Raw genomic sequence first — 11,854 nt, forward strand, 5'->3', positions numbered from 1 at the left:
GTTTAAAAAAGAAAAAAGAAAGAGGTGGGCGAGTGAGAGAGAGAGAAACATCAGTGTGAGAGAAAAACATCAATAGGCTGCCTCCTGTATGCACCCCAACCAGGGATCAAACTGGCAATCCAGGCATGTACCCTGACTAGGAATTAAGCCAGCAACCTTTCAATGCATAGGACAATGCTCCACCCACTGAGCAACACTGGCCAGGATGATTTTTACTTTAAATGACATTTATTCATGCCTCATTTAAATGATATTTAATAAGAGATCTGTGAAATACTGGAACCCAGATAACATTTTAACAGAACAAGAATTTCAATGGATTAAAGATGGAGGCAGAGGAGGTAGAATTTACACTCACCTCCTCCCAGGACCAAACTGGATTTACAACTAAAATATAGAACTATCAACCTGAATAACCAATTGAAGACTAGCTGAACAAAAGTCTTATAACCAATGATTTATAGAAGAAGCCACATCTAGATTGGTAGAAAGTATGGAGGCATGAAAAGGCTGGCCCTGCACTCATGTGTGGTGGTTGAAAATCTGGAGAGATATCATAGCTTCAAAGGACCCCCCTGAGGAGTGAAGGGTCTTAACCCCATGCTGGGCTCCCCAGCACTGAGCACCAACCAGTATTGGGGAAAAGGAGTCCACACAGCATCTGACGGGGAAAACCTGTCGAGGATACTGTCTGCCAAGGAGAGATAGTAGTTGGCTAAAAACTCAGGTGCCCTTTTAAAGGGCCAATGCATAAAATCTCGTTCACAGCCACCTCACCCCAGGCTCTGGCAGGAGGGAGGGCAGTGGCTCAGAGTGAATGGGACTCATCCAGACACAGACTGGGTTGTGTGGCTCTGAGGAGAGGGCTGAAGGGACATCCACCCAGTCTCCTCTTCCACGTCATCTACAAATACCATATTTCCCTTCCATACAGCAGCCTGGAATAATGCAATAGCCCCACCCTCCCAAATGCCTGTGGCCCTGCCCTGCTGAGCTCTGAGCCCTGTGGAGGAGTCCGCTGGCTGCAGCCAGCCTGGGCCTGTGGTGCAGACTTACTTGGAGGGATCCTAAGGAGGTCCCACCTTGCTGAGTTTGCACCTTGCAAGGGCCATGGTTCCCACATGCCTCCACCATTCCTGTGCAAATTCCTCCCTCCACATATCCAAATCTTCATCTGTTTGAGCCTGATGAGCTCTGCTGACCTCGGCCTGAGGCTCCAAGACCCCTCCCACAACAAAGGTTCCCAAAGGCCTAGGCGGTTGTTGCCTGGCCTTGGTGTACACTAGACTTTTGCTGGTTGGCTTTGAAACCCAACACTGGCACTGAGTTTGAATCTCTATCAACCTGGTGAACACCTCTCACCCCTAACTGATGGCTCACTGAGATTTTATCTCATGCAACTTGTACCACCAGGAATTCTTCAGTGACTGAACCTATTGGCAGCTGAGAGGTGGAGACAAATCTTGGGGTGCTTTGGGCCTTTTGCTGACCTGCCCAAACTTGGTGCTGATGGAAGCAAACTTTGGAATGCAGCTTGGCCCTTCCTATATACACCCCAGCACCAGAGGCAGGTACCTGTTTGAAGCTACCTATAGATCACTTTGTAGCTCCAAGCAGGTAGCCCAGGGATGGACGTGGGTACCTTCTGACATTGACCTGCATGGAAGTCCCTCCCAAGAGGCCCCAGAAACAACACACACATCAGAACATGACCCAATTAGCACATTCAAAGGGCTATCTCTGAAGGCACCAGACTCTGCTGAGGGTAATTCCACTTCTCACACACAGCAGCTCATATACTGTGGTCAGGGTCAATCCTCACAATCAGCCAGCCTGAGGGTCAACTCCATCCACAAACAGGCCAGCAACAATCAAGACTCAACTATGACAGGAGGGCACACATAACCCACAAAAGGGATATTCCTGGAGCACCTAACTCAGGTGATTAGGGAGCTGTGCCACTAAGCTCCACAAGATACCAAGGCAACCCTACCAATACTGGGAGATATAGCAGATCTACCTAATACAAAGAAACAAATACAGAGAGGCAGCCAAATGGAAAGATTTTTTTTTTTTTAAAAAGCCCCAAATGAAAGAACAAGAGAAAAAAAAAACAACCACCAAAAAAGAATTATATGAAGGTGATCAATCTATCAGATACAGAGTTCAAAACTATGGTTATAAGGATTCTCAAGAAACTTAGAAAAAAACAGATGAGTTCAGTGAGAACTTCAACAAAGAGATAGTAAGCATAAAAAAGAACCAGTCAGAAATAAAGAACACTCTATCTGAAGTGGAGAATACACTAGAAGGAATCAATAGCTAATTAGAGGAAGCAGAGGATTAAATCAGCAATTGGGAAGATAAGGCAGCAGAAAATATCCAATGAGAGCAGAAAAATGAAAAAAGAATATTTTAAAAATGAGGATACTGTAAGGAACCTTTGGGAAACATCAAGTGTAACAACATTCGCATCATAGGATTACTAAAAGAAGAAAGAGAGCAAGGGATTAAGAATGTATTTGAAGAAATAATGACTGAAAGTTTCCCTAACCTAGTGAAGGAAAAAGCTACACAAGTCCTGGAAGTGCGGAGTCCCAATCAAGATCAACCAAGAAAGACCCACACCAAGACATATCATAATTAAAATGGCATTTGGTACATTTACACAATGTAATACTATGTAACTGAAAAAAAAAAGAATTCTTAAAATTTGCAACAGCATGGATGGACCTGGAGAGTATTATGCTAAGTGAAATAAGCCAGTCAGAGAAAGATAAGCATCACATGATCTCACTCATATATAGAATCTAATGAATAAAATATACTGATGAAAATAGATCAAGAGACACAGAAACACAGAACAGACTGTTGAACCTCAGAGAGAAGGCAGGGAAGGATAGGTGGGTGGGAAGAGATTAACCAAAGAACTTGTATGCATATACGTATATAACCCATGGTGTCACTGACAATAGGGTGGTGAAGGCCTGGGGCAGGGGTCAGGGCAGGCTAGAAGAGCTCAATGTGGGGAAAAGGGGAACATATGTAATACTTTCAACAGTAAAGGTTTTTTAAAAATTAAAATGGCAAAGGTTAAAGACAAAGAGAGAATCTTAAAAGCAGCAGGAGAAAGACAGTTACTTATAAGGAAGCTCCCATAGGACTGTCAGCTGATTTCTTCACAGAAACTTTGCAAGCCAGAAGGGAGTGGCAAGAAATATTAAAAGAGATGAAAAACAAGGACCTATAACCAAGAATATTCTACCCAGACAAGAAAAAGCAAAGGAGTTCATTCCTATCAAGTCAGTATTATAAGAAACTAGAGGCCCGATGCACGAAATTCGTACAAGAGTAGGCCTTCCTTCCCCCACCTGCCAGCACTGGCTTCCCTCTGGCACCCGGGACCTGGTCTTCCCTCAGGCTGCTGGCAGGCACCTGGGACCCAGGCTTCTAAGCTCTAATCACCGGCAGGCACCCAGGATTCAGGTTTCCATTGTAGCCCCAGCTTCATCCGGCAGGTCAACTGGAAGGACGTCTGGTCTAATTAGCATATTATGCTTTTATTATTAGAGATGTTAAAGGGCCAGGCAGGCATGGCTCAGTGGTTGAGCATCGACCTATGAACCAGAAGGTCAGGGTTTGATTCCTGGTCAGGGCACATGCCCGGGTTGTGGGCTCGATATCCAGTAGGGGGCGTGCAAGAGGCAGCCGGTCAATGATTCCCTCTCATGATTGATGTTTCTCTCTCCCTCTCCCTTTCTCTCTGAAATCAATACAAATATAATAAATAAATACTCTGCTTTCCACAAAACATTAAAACTCAATTTGGCCACCTTCTTTGCCACTTTACAGCAAGGATCACCTATCCTCCAATGTCCAATAGCATGCTCCCCATCTCTGTCTAAGGTCTCATTTCACAAGGAGCTTTAATATTCATGTTTCTAATGACATTGTGCTTATGCAAACTCCAAGATTACAGAAGTCTTCTCTACAATTCCACTCTTTTCTTGCTGGGTCCTCACCAGAATTGCCTTTAACACTATTTCTACTAATCAAGTCTTTCAGGCAATCTAGGGTTTTTCCAGTATGAGCCTCAAACTCTTCTCCCACTACCCTGTTCAAAAGCTGCTTCCGCATCTTTAGGTATTTATTACAGCAGCACTCCCCTTCCCAGTACCAAAATCTATGTTAGTCTCTGGGCTGCCATAATAAAATGCCATAGGTGGTCTGTGGACCACTGGTGGTCCGTGAGGTCCAAAAGGTTGGCGACTGCTGTGTTACAAGGCTCCAAGGGACATTGGTCTTCATGCTGGAATATGCTTTCCGTTAGCGCACACACAGGCTTTCTCTAAGCAAGCCTAGGAACCCAACAGCATTAGGGAACAGATTCCTAGATCACTAGCTTCCATTTCTCTCTCTTAAAACTGACTTGGCCAAGGATACACCAAGTGTACAGGTTCTCTTTCCTTGTTACTCTTCTCCCACTCTGGGAGGGGAAGGAAGACGAGTCACCTACCCTTACCAAGTTTGTTGTTCCAAGGTGAAGAACCTCTGAGAAGGCAAGTAAAGGGACTTATTCCAATTTTTGGTTTTAAAAAAGTAAGTAACTCTAATGACAGGCTAATATCTTAGGTGGTTTACAATTTCTGCTTTTAACAAACTGAAGGAATTGGAAGGCTCATTTAAGTGATTTTTACTGATAGATGACTATGTAATTTTAACATAATTTTAAAAGCATTTAAAGACTCACTGGAATGACACTACTACAATAAGTCTTGGAAATTCAGGTACTTATATGAATGTGTTCTCTTAGCTCTCATGTTAAAAGAATCTCCTCCCAAACCCTAAGACTCTTCATTCTTCATTTTTCTCTGCTCTGTTATTTTAACGCTTCTGTAGTATTTGTAATTTGCATTTGTATCTAATTTCCTTACAGAAACAGGATATAAATGATGAAAAGATTTGAGACCTACACTGATTTCAGGAGGTATTTTCCTCTTTGACTTAAACAGATACAACTGCTCGTGGTGGGGAAACCCTTTCTACCTGCTCTTGTAGAACCTCAGTACGGCCACCCACACCAAGTCATTGGTTGTACATTATCTACTTTATACAAAGGAGAAGAGACAACCTTGATGATCATGATCCCTGTGGTGTGCCATTCAGTGTCACATGGTGTCTGGCAGTTGAGAGAACCACCAGCCAATAAAGTCAGCATTTCTTAAACCTTGCACCCAAATGTCCTTCTCCTTTACGGTCTGAATGACAATTATTTTTGTAGCTGTTTCCATTTGAAATATAATCAAGAATTTTATTTTTATTACTATCAAAGACTTCTTTATACTTTTCTTAGTTTTTATAATAGAGAATTACAGACACGGGAAGGAGTTTCATAGGTCAGCAGCAGGAAAAAAGAGCTCTGCAACAAAAGACCCAAAGAACATCAACAAGTATGCTTCTCAAGAGCCATAAAATGGGGTGCCCAGAAAGTCAGTAAACAAGGCCCGAGTAACCCAACCTGGAGAGAAATCCATGTGATACCCCACAAAGTAGTAGTAATAGGCACTGTGAAGATCCTGCATCCCCAGGATAATTTGGTTCAGGGAAATGGCTGTGGATTAGGACACAGCTGGGAACCTCCTACAGCCTAAAGCTTCCTCAAGAAAGCCAAACAAATAATGTGAGAAAAATTTTAGCATGAGCAGTGTCAAAAGTTACTATAAACCATAAGCAACTGTAAGTAGTTCATCCTGATTGTTTTCCAAAACAGCTCCTTCCTCCTAAGAGGCTCTGAATCCAGACCCCAGATATCCCAGGGAATAGGCCTACAGGTCTCCTGCTAACAGTCCTTACCTAAATCTGAGGATTGAACCATATGAGAAATCTTAAGGCTGTCCTAAGAGCCCTGGGGTGCCCTTCCCCACAGGACTTATGGTATTTCCACTCAGCTGTGGGCACTTGAGCCCAGCTGGGGAGAACATGCCATCTTAACGAGATGGATGACAGGCGTCAGGGACAGAATGCCCATTTTAAACAACTGAACCTACACGAATGACAAAGCAGTGAAAGTTTTCACTGTGCAACTAAAAAGAGCCTGGCCGGCTAGGCTCAGTGGTTGAGCAGCAACCTATGAACCAGGAGGTCACGGTTAGATTCCTGGTCAGGGGATGCCCAGGTTGGGGACTCAATCCCCAGCGTGGGGCGTGCCTGAGGCAGCTGATCAATGATTCTCTCTCATCATTGATGTTTCTATATCTTTCTCCCTCCCTCTCCCTTCCTCTCTGAAATCAATATTAAAAAAAAAAAAAAGAAACAATATTTTAATTCTTCTGCTCTTTCTGTGGCCCACAAAAGAATGGTACAGGACATTAACTCTGTGTTATCAGTCTGCAGTGGGATACAACTCAAATGTAAACTGCCACAGACTGAAGAAGGCACTGTTCTACACCTTTCTAAAGAAAGTAAAGAAAAGCTTTGCCAGTACCTATTCATGATCCACAGTGAAAAGAAATACAAGTTTTTACATAAAATATTCCACAACCGTGCCTTCACTGTATATCATCAGCTCCCAAAAGACTTTCAGTCAAATTCATTCATTCTACACTGTAAAGACATCCAAAAGGGACATAATCTCCTTCCCAAGCAGTTCCACTGCTCTCCCCGCCAACATACACACACATACACACACTCACATGTCCTCCACTGTGATGTCTTTCAGGATCTGGCAGTAATCCACATTCCACACAGCCTGGTCATCCCACACCTTGGAGGCCAGCAGAATCGCACCGAGAACAATTCGTTTCCAGTTGGCGGGACAGATATCTATCTCTGCATATGTTAAAAGTCTTTCAAGGTATACCTGGAAGATAAGAAATTGTCAGAGATAAGCAACTTGACTTGTTTTCTCTCACATACTAGCATACATAAAAAAATTCTAAAGTTGTCTGATTACATTTCACCGGCCTTAAAACAGGGATTTATTACCTGATCATATTTATTTTAAAAAAGTCAAGAGCGCAAATAGTCTAATGTGTAATGCACACATTCTGAAATTGGGCTGTGTGGATGTACTGGGTCTTAAAAAACACCAAGCCAGGAACAATCACCAGGAGCCTTAGGTTAAATTTCTCACTCTATCAACTATGATATCAATACAAATTTAACAAAACAACAAATGTTTCAGTAAGCAAAGAATGTGAAAGAATAAACCTATTGTTTTCTATCTGTAGTTTTTTAATTAAACTTTTGAGGATTTTGTAGATTTATATGCAGTGTTGATAAACCTTTTTGTATAACTGTGGTAAAATATACATAGTATAAAATTTACCATTTAACCATTTTTAAGTGTAAGGGTCTATGGCATTAAGTACATTCACACTGCTGTGAGATCATCACCATCCATCCCCACCTCTAGAACATTTTCATCTTCCCAAATTGAAACTTTGTACAATACAGCATTCCCCTGTCCCAGCCCCTATTAACCATTCTTCTACTTTGTCTCCATGAATTTCATTTGTTTAGGTACCTTATGTTAGGTACCTTATGTACCTTACTGGAATCATACAGTATTTTTCCTTTTGTGTCTGGCTTATTTCAGTGTGAAGTAGCATCTCACTGTGGTTTGATAAACCACATATTTTCATTAAAATGGGTTGATAAACCCATCTTTAATGAAAAAATTTCAGCTGAAGATAGAAAATAAAACCAAATAAAATAGGATTTATAAACTGGCACAATTTAGTTTGAGGACAGACATCAGAAATATCCACAAAGCCCCACCACTTGAGTTGGGTAACAAGAAATGTCTTTTAAAGTTTCCTTTGGCAAAAATCTGTTATATTTCTCTGAACAATGGAATTCTTTTCTCTATAGTTTATCATGTATAAATTGGAACTGCATCAGAAAGGAACAAATTTAATTATCCATACTTCTTAAAAAACTTGCTAACACAGATAAAATCTACAGTGTTAAAATTATTCAGTTTATAATTTCTGTAAAGTCTTAAAATATGCAATTTCTAAAAAGGCATGTGCAGAGAGTAATATGTTAAATACACAAATAAAATAGAAATTATTTTCTGCTAAATAATACTATTGCTCATAAACAGGATGGGAAAAGTTAAAAAAGGGAAATAATTCACACCTGTTACATCATTAGGACTCTGGGGAGGAGGGTGTACTTTAGGAAGCTCTTGAGTGATTTTGAGAAGTTTGACATGAATGTGGAAGTGGAAAAACATGATAATGCCATAGTTGATTAATATTATACAACAAAAAAGACTACAGGATGAAAACAGGTATTGTCGAACTTTATTCACTGTTAAATACTGAGCACGCAGCAAGTACCAGGCTCTGTGCTCATCACTGGAGACAAAGTATGGAGGGGGCAGTGACCCCTCTGGCTACAGAGGGGAGAAGGGGCTGGAAGGGAGTAGAGCTGGTGGGAAGAGGCATCAGGAAATGATGAAGCAGTCCTAACAGAGGACCAGTGTTTGACAGTGGAGACTGGCAGTCACATTCCAGAGATTCCTGTGACCCCAACAGCTGTGAAGATGGGCTGCTGTGGAAGATCCCAGACTTTCAGGTCACACAGATGGATGGGTGACACCTTCTGAGACAGGGAACACCAGGTGGGAGAGGTTGGTGAAATATAATTACAAGGATGACTGTGGATGTTTTCTATTTGAGATGTCTCAGAGAATGCCATTTAGGCAGCATACATGCACATCTGGAGCACAAAGGAAACAGCACTGAGATAGAAATCTGAGAGTCTGTGACACACAGAGTAAGTCGTGGGCATGGATCCAGTGACCTGGGGAAAAGGGAAGAGAAAGAAAAGAAGGGGCCAGGCCTAAACCATGAGAGTTCCTCTTTTTTTAATATCTGGATAGAGGGTGAAGGGACAAAAAAGGAGAGGGAGGGATAAAGTCTGTTATGTTCTGCTCTTAAGTCTTCTAATAGTTTGGAGAAAAAAATTACAAGGTAAATCTAGGTGTTTTTGAGGCATGAATTAGGCTTACAATGTTATACAAGGCATCTGAGAAGGAACTAAAGTGGTCTCTTTAACAGTGAAAAATAAAACTAAAGAAGCAAGGCCACTTCAGACAGTGACTATGTGGGTGAAGAGGGGCAAGGGAGGGAGCAGGGATGAGGTATCTAGAAGGGAGAATGGGGAGGAAGAGGGACAGAGGTGGAAGAAGAAGAGAAAAGGGAAAGGAAAGGGGGAGGGGGAAACTATCTTCAGTGAAAGTAAAACTCTGAGCAGATCAAGAAAAGTCACAGCATCAGATAGCAGCTCCTCCGTGGAGCCTCCACTGGTTCCCCTGATTCCTAACCCAGAGACACAAGAGTCATAATGCTCCCTCTAATGCAGCAGACGTTTCCTATGGCTTCTTTTGCAGTCTGTCAAACAGGTGAACACCCAGGGAAGTTCGGAGGGGGTTCAGAATCTTGTCTGCCTCTTCTATTAAAATATGGCTTTGCCAAGAAGTGGGTTGGCACTCAACTATTTGCTGAATAAAAAGATAAAATAATGGTTCATTTGCTCATAAAGGTTATTGTTCTTTTTTCAGGGCTCTATTAAGAAAAAAGCAATTTTTAAATCTTTGAAATCTAGATTTTTTATGGCTCTCATATACCAGGTGTTCCCTAGAATGAACAGGGGCACTGTATGCACTAAAAGATAAAGTTAAAATTATGAGAAGAAACTACTAACATATTTAAAATCCCCAAAACAAAATAGCCAATAAAGTGACAACAGTTTACTGGAAAGTAATAAAGTAAGAAACCATAACAGGGCAAATCTACCTTGACTTCTCCTCACATTAGTCTGGGTGATCCCTCCACTTGCCACATTGCTGCCTTGGTCTCCCTCCTTAGTAACCATTTATTTGTTCTCTGAGGACAAAGACCACATTTCACTTTGCCCACTGTGTGCCCAGGGTCTAGAATGATGCCAGGGCAGGGCATGGCAAGAGTGCTTGCTTAATGGATACATCATCCTGCAGAATGAGTAAGGAACAACATCTACATAGAAGCTCTGGCTCTGGAATACTGATGCAGGTGGGCAGATTTCTTGTGTAAGTGATTGATCTAGTAAAATGGCCACAAACAATGGCATCTGAGAAAGGTGACAGCACTTAGAAAGGTAGAGTGGAGTTAAAGGTGACACTGTTTTGTGAGACAGCTACAGTGGTGAACAGTGAAAGGATCCAGGAGGAAGAGTCCACTCTGTTGTCTGAAGCACAGAAAATGGAAAGACCTTCAACTAAGTTCAGGAGGTCAAACAGCCGGGCACTCTTAACTATATGGACCTGAATGAGAGTTTCCAAATCTCTCACTGAACAGTAATAGTACTGGGTCATGGCAACCATCAGTGAAATAAAGGAGGTCACTTGAACAGAGTCAGTAAGCTTTTCAATATTTGGAGATTTTAGTTTTAAATGGCATTTATTATACTAAAACTAATGTTATTTTTGTTTTTTTAAAAATATATTTTATTGATTTTTTACAGAGAGGAAGGGAGAAGGATAGAGAGTTAGAAACACCAATGAGAGAGAAACATCAATCAGCTGCCTCCTGCCTCCAAAAACTAATGTTTTTTATCATGATTTTTATTTGTATGAAAATCCTAATTCTTCAGGTAAAGATCCAGGCCAGGCCAATTGGAATTGCAGCTTGGACCCAGACTAAATCTTTTACAAAGGCGGGTGACAAACTTTATTCATTCTCCTACGAGAGAGTCAGAGAATTGTATATAATAAAAGCCTAATATGCAAATCGACCAACCGGAGGAATGAACAGAACGAACGGTCGCTATGACATGCACTGACCACCAGGGGGGCAGATACTCAATGCAGCCCGGAGGCCCCAATTGACAGTGACGGCAGGGCTGGCAAGCAGGCAACGCCAGGCCAGCCAAGGCGGGTGCCAGCAGGGGCCCCTCCGATCACCCTGCCAGTCACCCTGCAAAGGGAGGCAACTGGTGGAGGTGGCAGCGGGGGGCAGGGCCAATGAGCGGGCAACACCAGGCCAGACAAGGCGGTGCCAGCAGACTGCCCCACAGATAGGTCCTGATCGCTGGCCTAGGGACCCTACCCAGGTACGAATTTTGTGAACTAGGCCTCTAGTGTATAATAAAACTGTACTAATAGCAGGAAACTGAAGCTGGGATTAACTAAGCCTCCAGGGTTTTAAAGCAACAGAAAAAGGAGGCTGTGAAATAATCTTCACCATATGCCCAAGACTCCAACCCTTCATACACACAAGACATGAAGGGCCCAGAAACTAGACTCACTGGCTCGGTGCAAACAGGTGACGACTCCACTTTCTTCCTATTTACCTCACACCTTAGCTGATACATATTAGTAAGTGTTCTGGATGATATTGAGAATATTTAATGTCTGAGAAAAACCAACAGGCATCCACCATGTCTGATATCCATTAAGGCTAACTAAAGGAATTAGGTATTAAAATACACTGCCCATTACTGAAGAAAGGCAGTTGTTAATTGGGAGATATGGCATTCATAATAAGCTCCAATAATAGCATGCAATTTAGCAAAACTTGCCAGTAAAGGTATATTCAAGATCAGCTGCAACTTCTTTAGTAAACTCCCTCTTAAGTATTTTAAGTCTCTGCCAAATGAAAGACTATACAATTGATTTTTTTCTAAATAATATCCTTAGATCACTGCTAATAGGACACTTTTCTTCAATTCAATTTTCAGATTTATATTCATGAGAAGAACCCTAAGGAGTCTCTAGAAAATACAGGTTAGTGAGCAATTAAAAAGTAACACAGAGTATTCAGTTGACTGCACATGACAAAACTGTTCACAAAGGCATGGGGAAAGA

At 41.9% G+C, this 11,854-nt stretch overlaps 1 protein-coding gene across 4 annotated transcripts in view; it reads right to left on the reverse strand.

Annotated features, from left to right (window-relative positions):
• The window catches only part of CCNY (cyclin Y), a 122,068-nt gene that overhangs the window by 10,308 nt on the left and 99,906 nt on the right, over positions 1 to 11,854 (reverse strand). For all 4 annotated transcript variants that reach the window (XM_006774614.2, XM_015571061.1, XM_015571062.1 and 1 more), the window contains one exon: positions 6,693 to 6,859. In XM_006774614.2, the coding sequence (XP_006774677.2) occupies positions 6,693 to 6,859 (167 nt within the window). The remainder of the gene's footprint in view (positions 1 to 6,692; positions 6,860 to 11,854) is intronic.

The sequence above is a fragment of the Myotis davidii genome, unplaced genomic scaffold (genome assembly GCF_000327345.1).
Source record: "Myotis davidii unplaced genomic scaffold, ASM32734v1 scaffold388, whole genome shotgun sequence".
In the NCBI taxonomy this organism is placed as follows: Eukaryota; Metazoa; Chordata; class Mammalia; order Chiroptera; family Vespertilionidae; genus Myotis; species Myotis davidii.